The following is a 14840-nucleotide window of genomic DNA, read 5'->3' on the forward strand; positions in this document are numbered from 1 at the left end:
ACGTGCTTTCTGTCTGTTAAGAAGGTGACACCATTTCTAAATGCATTCACTCAGTAGAACTCCAGGACATGAATTCGTAAAGGATAGGAAGGCACAGCAAAAATGGGACACACCAACTCGTACACACTCCAAATCAAACCAGAACAAGGGCGCCTGTGAGGCGGCGTTCGTGGTCAGAACACGACTGTTCTGTGAGGCAGTGTTCACAGTCAGAACATGACCGTTCTGTGAGGCAGTGTTCACAGTCAGAACACGACCATTCTGTGAGGCAGTGTTCACAATCAGAACACAACGGTTCTGTGAGGCAGTGTTCACAGTCAGAACACGACCGTTCTGTGAGGCAGTGTTCACAGTCAGAACACGACCGTTCTGTGAGGCAGTGTTCACAGTCAGAACACGACCGTTCTGTGAGGCAGTGTTCACAGTCAGAACACGACCATTCTGTGAGGCAGTGTTCACAGTCAGAACACGACCGTTCTGTGAGGCAGTGTTCACAATCAGAACACAACGGTTCTGTGAGGCAGTGTTCACAGTCAGAACACGACTGTTCTGTGAGGCAGTGTTCACAGTCAGAACACAACGGTTCTGTGAGGCAGTGTTCACAGTCAGAACACAACTGTTCTGTGAGGCAGTGTTCACAATCAGAACACAACGGTTCTGTGAGGCAGTGTTCACAATCAGAACACAACGGTTCTGTGAGGCAGTGTTCACAGTCAGAACACGACTGTTTGTTCTGTGAGGCAGTATTCACGGTCAGAACACAACTGTTCTGTGAGGCAGTGTTCACACTCAGAACACGACCGTTCTGTGAGGCAGTGTTCACAATCAGAACACGACCATTCTGTGAGGCAGTGTTCACAGTCAGAACACGACCATTCTGTGAGGCAGTGTTCACAATCAGAACACGACTGTTCTGTGAAGCAGTGTTCACAGTCAGGACACGACCGTTCTGTGAGGCAGTGTTCACAATCAGAACACAACGGTTCTGTGAGGCAGTGTTCACAGTCAGAACACGACTGTTCTGTGAGGCAGTGTTCACAGTCAGAACACAACGGTTCTGTGAGGCAGTGTTCACAGTCAGAACACAACTGTTCTGTGAGGCAGTGTTCACAATCAGAACACAACGGTTCTGTGAGGCAGTGTTCACAATCAGAACACAACGGTTCTGTGAGGCAGTGTTCACAGTCAGAACACGACTGTTTGTTCTGTGAGGCAGTATTCACGGTCAGAACACAACTGTTCTGTGAGGCAGTGTTCACACTCAGAACACGACTGTTCTGTGAGGCAGTGTTCACAATCAGAACACGACCATTCTGTGAGGCAGTGTTCACAGTCAGAACACGACCATTCTGTGAGGCAGTGTTCACAATCAGAACACGACCATTCTGTGAAGCAGTGTTCACAGTCAGGACACGACCGTTCTGTGAGGCAGTGTTCACAATCAGAACACAACGGTTCTGTGAGGCAGTGTTCACAGTCAGAACACGACTGTTCTGTGAGGCAGTGTTCACAGTCAGAACACAACGGTTCTGTGAGGCAGTGTTCACAGTCAGAACACAACTGTTCTGTGAGGCAGTGTTCACAATCAGAACACAACGGTTCTGTGAGGCAGTGTTCACAATCAGAACACAACGGTTCTGTGAGGCAGTGTTCACAGTCAGAACATGACTGTTTGTTCTGTGAGGCAGTATTCACGGTCAGAACACAACTGTTCTGTGAGGCAGTGTTCACACTCAGAACACGACTGTTCTGTGAGGCAGTGTTCACAATCAGAACACGACCATTCTGTGAGGCAGTGTTCACAGTCAGAACACGACCATTCTGTGAGGCAGTGTTCACAATCAGAACACGACTGTTCTGTGAAGCAGTGTTCACAGTCAGGACACGACCGTTCTGTGAGGCAGTGTTCACAGTCAGAACACAACTGTTCTGTGAGGTAGTGTTCACAATCAGAACACAACGGTTCTGTGAGGCAGTGTTCACAGTCAGAACACGACTGTTTGTTCTGTGAGGAAGTATTCACGGTCAGAAAACAACTGCTCTGTGAGGCAGTGTTCACACTCAGAACACGACTGTTCTGTGAGGCAGTGTTCACAATCAGAACACGACTGTTCTGTGAGGCAGCGTTCACAATCAGAACACGACCGTTCTGTGAGGCAGTGTTCACAATCAGAACACGACCGTTCTGTGAGGCAGTGTTCACAATCAGAACACGACTGTCCTGTGAGGTAGTGTTCACAGTCAGAACACGGCCCACCTGTAAGGCAGTGTTCACGGTCAGAACTTGGAAATCCTTCAAATCCTTCCTTCACTTCTCAGAAGGACACAAATTCCTTACACCAGTATGCAATGTGATTTTACACAGCGCATGCATAGAAATGCTTGCAGATACCTGAAAATCACATTACTTTAGATTGCAACTTACATATACCATCAGTGATTTTGTTTTATAGAGGGAAATACAAAGGAAAAGTGTCAAATCTGCATAAATGTCTATAACTTCATCAAAGTTACAGTTATCCTTCCCAAAAGATTGAGCACCTTGTTACTCCCCATTCCTCATTTGTAACCCCACACAATGTTTCCTAAGTCATTCTTCCAAATTGCTAAGACTGGAAAGAAGCTTCTAGGAGTTATATTCATTTCTCTGTGGCTTGCTAACAATAGGTAGGTCACTAATTCTGTATAACAAAAAAGACAAGCAGAGTTATATGAATGAACAATGACTAAAATCATTATGAAAACATGAACAGGATTATTTTTCAAAAATCTATAAAAGAGGGCTGGAAAGATGGCTTAGCGGTTAAACGCTTGCCTATGAAGCCTAAGGACCCCGGTTCGAGGCTCCATTCCCCAGGACCCACGTTAGCCAGATGCACAGGGAGCGCACACTTCTGGAGTTCGTCTGAAGTGGCTGGAAGCCATGGCACGCCCATTCTCTCTCAATCTCTCTCTCTGCCTCTTTCTCTGACTGTTGCTCTCAAATAAATAAATAAAAATAACAAAAAAATGAAATCTATAAAAGAACATGCCTCGATTCATATTTTGAGCACAAACACATAGCTGAAATCCATAAATATCCATTTAAAAGTGAAACTTTTAACTACCAAAATGACTTCTGTGTACAAAAATTGTCTTCTGCCGGGAGTGGTGGTGCACGCCTTTAATCCCAGCACTCAGGAGGCAGAGGTAAGTGGATCGTCATGAGTTCAAGGCCACCCTAAGTCTACATAGTGAATTCCAGGAAAAACCAAAAACAAAAATTGTCTTCCAACACTTTTCACATAAGAGTGAAAATGAAAAAAAAATAAAACATAAGTGTCTTGGACTGGAGGGATGGCTGAGCAGTTACGGCACCTGCCTATAAAGCCAAAGGACCCCAGGATCGACTCCCCAAGACCCACATAGCCAGATGCACAAGGTGGAGCATGCTCCTTCGTAGCAGCAGCTAAAGGCCCTGGCGTGCCCATCTTCTCTCTCTCTCTCTCTTTTTTAAATTTTTATTTATTTATTTGAGAGCAACAGACAAAGAGAGAAAGAGGCAGAGAAAGAGAGAGAGAGAATGTGCTCGCCAGGGCCTCCAGCCACTGCAAACAAACTCCAGACGCGTGCGCCACCTTGTGTATCTGGCTAACATGGGTCCTGGGGAATGCAGCCTTGAACCGGGGTCCTTAGGCTTCACAGGCCAAGAGCTTAACCTCTAAGCCATTACTCCAGCCCATCTTCTCTCTCTCTCAAATAAATAAAATGAATTTATATATGTGTGTGTAGTTCAAGCTATTGTATTTTGAACTTCTAAAGGTAATAAACCTAAATATATATTTCTTAATTCTTATTTTTATGTCTGGCAGAGCTTAGGATCCAACCAAGGGACTTATGCAAGCTAGACAAGCACTCTATCAGACACAGAGCTCTATCACTACACCCAAAACACATATTTCCTTCCTTTTTTTTTTTTTTTTTGGTTAGTGTGAGACAGGGCCTCACTCCAGCCCAGACTGACACAGATTACACACTGTGGCCTTGAACTCACAGTGATCCTCCTACCTCAGCCTCCCAAGTTCGGAGATTAAAAGCATGAATCACCACAGATAGCTTGGAAGATATATTTCTAGTAAAAATTTTTAAATGAAAATATGGATTATTTACAAACTATCTTAACATTAATTACTAAAAATAAAATATTCACACAAACAAGGATTATTTTGGAACAACAGAGACACAACATTTGGAATTTGAATGTGTCATTTTTAGGCTAACAGGAATTAATGTCCAATTTATATAGTGGCCAGACTTTATTGCAATAAAGAAAATGAGGTGACTGGACTTTATGTCACCTTTTGGCCTGAGGGTCTGGGGCAGAATTGGGGCAAGGAGGTCCCAGACCTTTATCCAGTTCAGAGGATATAAGGGGATGTCTGGAGAGGAATGTGGTAGGCTCTAAACTCTAGAAAAATATAAAATAAAATAAAAATCATATTTACCCCCCCAACAGAAAGAATTTTAAACACATTCTAATACAAAAATATTTAGTTACCATTACTTTAGTAGATTATATCCTAGATTTCAATGGGACACACAGGAAGTGCTAGTTTGGAATCAAATTCCCCAAAGTTTTAAGTATAACTGAAAGTATAAAATCAGCCACATTAGCCACCATACCATTTATTATTATTATAATTATTATTATAATTATTATATATAATTATATAATCATTATTATTATTATTATTGCATCAGTCATATGAACAAACTTCAGCACTACTACAAAGTACTGTAGTCCTTTTATTGTACAACAGTGTTTCTTTTTTTTAAATTTACTAGAGATAGGGGGACAGAGAGAAAGAGAGAGAGAGAGAGAGAGAGAGAGAGAGAGAGAAAGAGAAAATGGGTGTGTCAGGGCCTTCAGCAGCTGCAAAAAAAAACAGAAAACACCAGAAGCATGTGCCACCTTGTGCATCTGGCTTACGTCGGCCCTGGGGAATGGAAACTGGGTCTTTTGGCTTTACAGGCAAGCGCCTCAACCACTAAGCCATCCCTCTGGCCCTTTCTTTTTTAATTTATTTATTTTATTTATTTGAGAAAGAAAGAAACTGGCATATACAGAGAGAGAAAGAGAGAGAGAAAATGGGAGTTTCTTATAGAAGTCTATCTTAAAATGCATAGGATCATCCTTGAGGTTATCAAAGTGTTTCTAGAATTGGTTTTCTAGAATTAAAGCTTTTGAACTTTTAAAAACACAAATCCTGGTATTAGTTCAAAAATTATCATAACTGGATCAAGTAGAAAAGTGCAAAATGAACACAAGGAGACAAGAAATCAAGGAAACAAGAAAATGTAGGTCAAAAAGCAGCTATGTTAAAGGCAAAACTGTACCAATAGTAATGATTATTACTGCAGGTAAAAGTTACAGCTGAGAGAAGATTCTCTCAGACTTACTACATACAAAATACTCAATCTAATGTTACTTAAAGAAAATCATTTCTGAAAATGAAACCAGTTATCATGGAAGTAACTTGCAAGATAATATTGAGAAAAATACAATCAGAAGCATGATACATCTAAAACCCATACATAAATAAAAAGTACAAAGTACCCTTCAGCTGATGAACGGGTAATGAAGATGTGGCATAATCATACAATGGAATTTTATTCAGCTGCTAAAAATAAGGTGAAATTTTCAAGGCAATGGATGGATCTAGAAAAGATTATTCTAAGTAAGGTAAGCCAGGCTCAGAAGGTCAAACACTGCATGCTCTCTCATATGTGGATCCTAGCTTCAAATGTGTACATTTGTATGAGTCAAAATAAAAGTTAGTAGCAGAGAGTAGGAAGCTAGAAAGGGGCTATGAGTGAAGGAAGAGATTAAGTGAAGGAAGAGAGGGGAAGGATTAAGGGGAGATATAGTGGAGATGTAGGTAAAGGAGCAGAATTCTGGGTAGGAGGAGAATGGGTAAGTAGAGGGGATGAAGGAATGGGTGAGAGAAAGGTTAATCAAAATTTAAGATTTATGAATAAGCAATACAGAAACCCACTTCTTCGCTAGTTAATAAAATATATATTTAAAAAGACAGCGGAAGTATCTTGTGGAAGTGGACAGTACCGTGCCCAGGAGTCTTATACTGTTATTAGAAAATTTCAGCGTCAGGGATGAGATGCCTTCCAGAGAGTTGTTAGCCACTGAAGCCTCTGATGCCCCCAAAACATTAAAGGCTATTGTCAAGGATCTTGGTTGCCCACCATAACCAGATGATTTGACCCTAGTGCTGAAGACTCCACATGCCTGGGCTGCAGGTCACTGAGAACTCGAGCTGGAGCTGAGCTGGAAGGCTCCTCCCTGTTGACAGCATCCTGCCAGGATGCTGAAAACACCTCTGCAGCTTGTTGGGAAAGACTAAGGTCAACCAGCAGTGGACCTCACATGCTTTGTGGCTGGCCAGCCAGACTAAATGTACCAAATGGTGGCATGTCTGTTATGGGGGAAACCAAAGGTCACTGATTGCTCATTACATGAGAGGAAATTCTTGCCTAGTACTGAAAATCTAATCAAAAGCCTGTGACTTGAGGAGGGGTCAAAAACCCTCTGGGGGAAACTTCTACTGTTGTCTGACTTAATCTATATATTATGCTCACCAAACTGCCCCCTAAATACTTATGTTTTTGCCCATATTTAATGCTAGTCCTACTTTTGGTTAGAAAAGCTTCTGCTTTCAGATGGTAATGACCACTGTGGTCACTCGAAACTCACCACGGTGCTGAGAAGTGACAGGGGAGTGTTCAACACTAAATGAGACATTTCTAACATACCCACAATGAGTCAGGGACCACTGGGGAAGAGGCGGCAGAATGAGAGCGCCAAGGAAAGGGAGGAATGCTTGCAATACAATACTATCTTCCAGCTACAAAGTGACCTTGATATTCATGACCTTAAAGTGGCTGACACTATCTATGCAAGATAATGGGAGGAAAAACTGATGACATCAAAACAGAAGAAAGACTACGTGGAGAAAGAAGAAGGGATTCAGTGCAGACGGTGTTTGGGAGCAGAAAAGCAAGGGTGGTGGGAGAAGACTATGATCAGTTATTGTTTTAATTATGGAAGCTGTCAATAAAAAGTTTTAAAAAGACAAAAGTATAAAGGACTTCTAACATATAATCTTACATATCTTCTAAAAGTGTTTTTGTGTCAACAGCCAGAAGAGTGTGAATTTTTTTTCCTAAACAATAATGAAAATGGAGCAACTGGTTCTTCCTCTTTAAGGCAAACTGCAGGAGCTAGGTCCATTGAAAATGCCATCTGGGCAAAGGGTCTACATACGCCAGAAAACCACCTACAGCAGCGTGAGGACTCAGCGACCAGTGGAAAGTGAGGTGACAGCGAAACTAGGGCTTGGTCCTTCAAGCATCCCTGCGCCCAGAAGGAAAGTCTCGGGAGTGGGGTGTGATATCCAGACACAAACGTTTCAGTAGGCAGACCTGTCAACCCGCACCTCCACCAGTCCATTGTCAGCGAAGAATATGAATGAAAACGCACTTTAAGATCGCTGAGTACATCATCACGTACTCCTCAACGACTGTTTCTATAGAAGTAAACATGAACGGGGCTGGAGCAAAGGCTCACCAGGTAAGGCGCCTGCCTGCAAATCCCAAGAACCCAGGCTCAGTTCCCCAGGACCCACATAAAGCCAGGTGCACAAAGTGGTGCATGCATCTGTAGTCTGTTTGCAATGGCTAGAGGCCCTGCTGCACCCATTCTCTCTGTCTCTCTCTTTGTCTCTTTCTCTGTGTCTTTCTCCATCTGTCTCTCTCTGCTTGCAAGTAATTAAATAAAAATAAATTTTAAAAACAATAAACTCATACTGCAATGTATATAAACAGAAAACATAGTTTAATCAATAAATATACACATATGCATGTTGCATGTATCTCAAAACTGCCTCTACGATAAGAAGGAATGAGCTAAAACATTAGAAGAAAATAAAGTACAGACTGTCAATATGAATATTTAAGAAAAAATGACTTTCTGATATAGAAATTATATAAATCTATTTTTAAATCGCCTTTCTTATTGAAATCTTGTTACAAAAATGGATTGATGCTGTGCCTTAACAAAGAAAAATAAATAAATTCATTGACGATGACATGATGATCATGGTGCTGCTGGGCAGGGAAACTGAGGGAAGTATCTGGCACAGTGTACAGAGTATGCCTTTATTTATCCACAGGTTCTAACCACAGTAAAATCCATCCATATCTCTAAATCCTATCTATAACATATGAGAGAATGTTATATTTACCGCTACATCTCTCCAATGGCTTTAGAACTAAAAATAGAAATAGGATTCTATAGAATTTAATACACTGCTCAACACTAGGGCAATTCCTCCCCAAAAATCAAAATAGGTTCTACACAGAAGTCCATCATACATACTGTTTTATGTCTAATCATTTAAATAAAACCTGAAAACCAGGCCACAAACAATATTAACATTGTGGACAGCCCATATAGCATGATTCTTAATACAATTTTGGTGGTCATTATTACTGAAGAATCATTATGAAGTGTTCACTTGATAAACTAATCTTCATGCACAATCCTCTCTGCAATCTTTAGTGCTGGAAAGATATTGACTCAAAAACAAGCTGAATACTTGAGGTTCCATATGCTTTTGATAAAATAAAATTCATTTAGACCCTAGGAAGGCATAATGAATAAAGGTTAAGAAAATTAAGTGAAAAAATAGAATTACTTTATATTTTAATTTGAAAAATATGAAGAAAAAAAAGAAACCCCAAGGAGCACGTGTGTAAGGGATCAACCAGTTCAGTATGATGCTTTCTCTGCCGAACTCATGACCACAGGTTGGTGTATCCACACAGAATTCAACAGGTAACACACTTGGACTGTGAGTTTGAATTACTAATTCCTTTTTTTTTTAATCCCCTTGTAGCTCATGCAGATGTCCAGCTGCTGGAACTAGACATATGGCTTTCAGGTGAAGGTGAAAAAGACACAGGTTCTAGGCTCTGCAATTTCTCCAAGATGCTGTTTCCCAGCAGCACAGCCTTGCTTCTTCAGAGGCCTTCAGCCCACTATGGGCATCTCCATACAAAAAACCCAGTTTCCACACAAAAAAAAACAGTTTATGGTGGACCAAGTTGCCTTATAGTTCAAATCTCTACAAATGCATGCTGGATGTCTGTAATGTTTTATATCAATTAAAAAATGAAAGCTCATCATAGTGTTAGAAAGCACACGCTTAAGTCTAGCTTGAATCCCGTTCTTAAATCTACTGCTTCTTGGGCCCTGATTTGATATACATCCTCCATCGGCACTGACAGGTCCTCTTGCACATGACTTTTCTTCTTTATACCTCCATAACAAAACACAAACCAATCCACAAGACTCCTTTTTCATCTATTTTATCCAATGTTTCTCCTCTTTTGCTCTCAGGATCAATGGGCAGTGTTTCTCAAATCTTTATGCCCCAAAGGATCAGGGTTTAATTATTTTCTTTTGTTTACTTCAATTCATGAAAGACTGACAGTTGTAAAACACAATAATCTTACTAAATAATGGCTAGGATAGCTGAACAGCAGAGAAACGGACAAGTGGACTAGAACCCACGCATACTGCTTACAGATATCACAGCAAACTTTAAACATCGAAGTTTCTAATCTTCTCTTGACATAGGCAAGTAGCAAAGACTTAGGGCAGGAACTGGCTGCAGCACTTCACTTTGAGGAGCACCCCACACCTGCAGATAGCTAAGTCTCTCAGACCCCTTAGTTATTGGCACCCTACCCCCTATTCTCCCCTCAAAACCCCTCTGTTGCTGTTTTCTGAACCGGTTTGGAAACCTGTTCTCACTCTCAGCCATGGCAGTGTGAAACTCACTGATCACTGCATGGCAGTGTGAGACTCATTACTGCATGTCAGTGTGAGACTCGCTGATCACTGCATGTCAGTGTGAGAGACTCACTGATCACTGCATGGAAGCGTGAGACTCACTGATCACTGCATGGCAGCGTGAGACTCACTGATCACTGCATGGCAGCGTGAGACTCACTGATCACTGCATGTCAGTGTGAGAGACTCACTGATCACTGCATGTCAGTGTGAGAGACTCACTGATCACTGCATGGCAGCGTGAGACTCACTGATCACTGCATGGCAGCGTGAGACTCACTGATCACTGCATGGCAGCGTGAGACTCACTGATCACTGCATGGCAGCGTGAGACTCACTGATTACTGCATGTTAGTGAAAGACTCACTGATTACTCATGTTGGTGTGAGAATAACTGATCACTGTATGTTAGTGTGAGACTGACTACTGCTTTTTAGTGTGAGACTGATTACTGCATGTTTGTGGGAGCCTCATTGATTACTGCCTTCTTTTGGTAACTGATGAAAACACACTTTCTCCTTGGTCTTTTCTGCCTTGACTTTCTTCACATCATCCATTCTCCAAGCTCCTTAGCCTGGTGTTCCACCTGGCTCCATCCTGGGTAGTTTGCTTTTCTTTCTACACAGATTATTCTTTCCTGGTTTCAACTGCTAGGTTCTCTCGCCAGTTTCCTTTTGTCACATAGGCCAGGCTACTCAAATCCATTAGTCTTGTCCCTCTCACAGTCCCTGTACTGCCGGGTCCTTCAGCAGGTGCAAACACAGGCCATCGATCTCTCCTCCCAGCTGCCCTGCAGCACGGGCTTTACCGTCCAGTGCTGGCAGGCGCAGTTCTACCAACGATCCCCAATTCCGTTTCCTCATAACAATGCAGCGTGTTCAGTCATGACCATGACACAGGACTTCTGCTAAAATTAAATGAAATAATGACTATGGATCTGGTGCACAAAAATAACCTATAAATTGCTAACTAGCCCTGCGGTGACTTTTTCCTAATGCTTTTTTGAGTTTATGATCCTCCTGCCTCTACCTCCTGAGTGCTGGGACTGCAGGCATGTGAGCTATGCTTGCCTCGTGCAGGTCAGGAGATTGACCCCAGCCTTGTAATGCCAGGAAACCTACTGAGCTGGATCTTCCCAGATCCAAATAACTTTCTGATAGTGATTTGTTTTTAGATTAGATGTGTTGCAGTGTGTTAGTCATTCTTGCTAATTACTGGTATGACAACATGCAATCCCAAACCCTTTTTTTTTTTTCTTTTGAGGCAAGCCCAATAGACTGGCCCCGTTTTTTTATGCAAGACAGGGAGAGGGAGAGCAGAAAAAGAGAGAGAGAATTGATGTCCCAGGGCCTCCAGCTACCGCAAACGAACTCCAGATGCATGACCTTGTACGCCTGCATAACTTTGTGCATCTGACTTATGGGGAATCTGGAGAGTCGAACCTGACTCATTAGGCTTCACAGGCAAGCACCTTAACCGCTATGCCATGTCTCCAGCCCCCCCACCATTTTTCAATAAAAGTAAAAAGAGTCCAAAAAGTACATTAACCATTTAATGAATTTCCATAAACCTGCAAGTTGGCAGTATACAGCAAGGAGATAGAAAATGTGTAGTCAAGCCTTCAGTTTCTAGCCTGATCACCAACTAGCACCTTGACCTTGTAAAGTCACTTAATTTCTGTGCTCGACGTTGCAGTATCATCAGTAAAGTGCAGATCCAAATGCATAGTCCATATCCTCTTCATCTCTTAGGTCCTTAAAGCAACATGATTTTTCAGAATTTAAATACAAACCATATGGTGAAACACACTCTACAAATATGTTTCATTAATTCTAAAACAGGCTTACTCAAAGATGCTATTATGACAATGTGTGAAACCAACAAAAACATTAGTCTATTTCATGAAACACTAGATAAATACTGCATAAAGGTTTCTAGTTTGGTGCTCTGGTGATAAAGCACAGTAGTTATAAAATCTAGACTATAATATCCACATTATTATGTATTACTTACTTTGATAGAAAGCTGACATTTCACTGTAAAACAGCAATAGCTACCAAAAGTTCATACTACAGTTGGCAAGGCCTACACTAAACATTTTACATTATTTCTCAACAAAGAAACCTATGAAACACGTACTATTTTGTCATTAACAGTGGGGAAAGCAGAACATCCAGGGTTTAAAGTACATCACTCACAGCAATAAGGACCAGCAAGCAAGGGCATTCCTTAGTTAGCAAGGGTTCTACACCTAGACAAACAGCTAACACTACATAGTCCCCTCCCAAAAATACTACACAGACAAAAACACAGCTCAACGAAATAATGGGATAAAGAATCAGAAGCTTTATGAGACTAGACAAAAATTGCATCCAGGAAACAGAGAAGGAATGCGTTCAACACAAACAGGAACCCACCTTCATGACCTATGACAGATCTGGAGGCTGTCTGAAAGCTAACAATTCCTGCCACATTATCGTTGGCCAGAATGTTCACCGTCACAGTGTCGGAGCTGGGCAAGATCCTGCTTCCGCCTTCAGTGTACACCAAACTGACTATAATGTTTTCGTCATCTTCTGGCTCAGAATCATCCAAAATGGTTAAAATGACCATCTTTTTTGTTTCACCTATAAAAAGTTAATGGAATTAAAAATCCAACATAAAAAAAAGTCACCAATGTGGAGAACTCAGAAAGGCCAAAATTAATCTCTATTTAAAGAGGTAAGTAAACTGATCTGAGTTCATCATAGGCGCTTGTGAGTAATATTACCGCCAGTGCAAATTTTGCATGTTAAGCCACTTACCTGTTCCACACATGAACCATGCACAACTTCATTAGTGTGGCCAGGTTATGAACATCTTGAATAATGGGCAAGTTAATGGGTACGACTACTTTAGTAGAAACAAAGTCCACAGATCTATCTCCTGCTCTTCAGTCAAGAATGATGACCTAGCTGGGAAAAGGACTTTGACATCTGTTTAGAAATAGTTCCCTTAGAGAAAGTGGGCCCCATTTTTATTCGGCCTCAGGTAAACTGTGAAAAATTTAATTCAACTCAACATTTCCTTGAAAGGTCACAAGTATATGGGGAATGGGATGAAAAAGAGGCACTGAAATATAAGCCTTTGGGTGCCTTAGCTGAGATGACAGTCAAATACTGTTGGGCAAGAGGAGGAGGAAGAGGCAAAGGAGGAATGCAGAAGAGACAAGAAATCCACCCAACTGTGCACCGTAATACACGGTCCCCACTGGAGATAAGAGCGCCAGTGAACAGCAGAAAGCCGGTTCTGTTTCTACTGCCCCCCCCACCCTGCCTCTGGAAAGAGGATAAAAAAGGAAGGGGATTAGATGCCTTCTCTCTCCTGATCCCCGTGTTTTCATCAACACAGCAGAGGCAAAACTTCCTCGTGAGTGTGTCATTTTGATTTTTTTTTTCTTGTTCTGGGGATTGAAACCAGAATATTAATTAGAGACTGTGTGCTATCTAACAATCTAGGTTAGCTATAAAATAGTTGTGTGAAGCTGAAGTTGTAATTCAAGGTAATGACTCATATAATGATATTACCTTATATGACAAATTCTTTGTAGTTATCAAAGGCACAGGAAAAAGTACTTAAGTTTATCCTCACTCCCTCCTCATTGCATTTTCATTATTCCCTTGCAAACACAGAAAAATGCTATCCAATACCAACCTATCCTCTTCCATCCCACATATCAGATTCTGCAGTCCTACCATTCCCCAAATCATTTACTGAGAAGTGACCAAGATAGAAAGCTTTTCCTGGTATTTGACAGTTCTTACTTTGAAGCACAATGATTATTGAATATTTTCAAAAGTATATTATGGGGCTGGAGAGATTGCTTAGTGGTTAAGGTGTTTGCTTGAAAAGCCTAAGGACCTAGGTTCGATTCCCCAGAATGCACAAGGTCGCACATGTATCTGAAGTTCATTTGCAATGGCTGGAGGTCCTGGTGCACCCATTCTCTATCTGAATTGTTCTCTCTCTCTCTCCTTCTTCCTCTCTCTCTCAAATAAATAAATAAAAATAAAATATTTTTTAAAAATTTTGTAAGTATATATATTATGTAAGCACCATCACACCTAGTTTCCAAAAAGCACACTTGTATGTATTAAAAAGTCTTAAAAAGTTAAACAGATACAATGGACTGCTCAAATATATAGAATTACTGTTACTTTTATATTGTAGCTTATTCTGAGGTTCTCATGAATATACATCACTTTTCAGCAAGTAATATAACTTTATGAAAGCTGTAATTGTGCAAAGCAGAATTTAAACAAGTGAACATAACTTCATCGTAACAAATTAAATTTTAAGTACACGAACTTTTCCTATTTTAAAATTAGATGAAAACTGGCATGGTGGTGCACTCTATTAAACGCAGCACTTGGGAGGCAGAGGTAAGAGTACTGCCATGAGTTCAAGGCCAGCCTGAGGCTACATAGTCCAGTTCAGCCCATCAGCCTGGGCAAAAGAGAGACCCAATCTAGAAAAAAAAAAAGGGTGTGTCAAATATCAGATGATTCACAGTCTTAAGTCAATGAGTCTGATCCTAATTTTAATTCATTGGCAACATATATAATACTTATAAATTTTTTCTATAGTGATCTGTACAAGCCTAAGAGTTCTATTACAAAATATTCCCTGGACCTCATTTAATATAAATATTCTCACTTTATACTAATTATAATGGCATGAAACCTGATACTATTTTTACTTAATTTTTTTCCTTCCCACCAGGCATGATAGCAAACACCTATAGTCAGAAGGCTGAGGCAGGAGGATTACTTTTTGAGGCTAGCATGAGCTACATAGTGAGTTCAAACCAAGCCCAGGATATAGAGCAAAACCTCATCTCAAAAGAAGAAAACTGGGGCTGGAGAGATGGCTTAGCGGTTAAGCGCTTGCC

General features: G+C 41.1%; 1 protein-coding gene across 1 annotated transcript in view; it reads right to left on the minus strand.

The window, feature by feature from the left end:
* Adgrv1 (adhesion G protein-coupled receptor V1) overlaps positions 1–14840 on the minus strand; it is a 535418-nt gene that overhangs the window by 442194 nt on the left and 78384 nt on the right. Inside the window, exon 33 of the mRNA XM_045133393.1 lies at positions 12328–12537. Within this exon, the coding sequence (XP_044989328.1) occupies positions 12328–12537 (210 nt within the window). The remainder of the gene's footprint in view (positions 1–12327; positions 12538–14840) is intronic.

Source organism: Jaculus jaculus, chromosome 14, assembly GCF_020740685.1.
Source record: "Jaculus jaculus isolate mJacJac1 chromosome 14, mJacJac1.mat.Y.cur, whole genome shotgun sequence".
Classification (NCBI taxonomy): Eukaryota; Metazoa; Chordata; class Mammalia; order Rodentia; family Dipodidae; genus Jaculus; species Jaculus jaculus.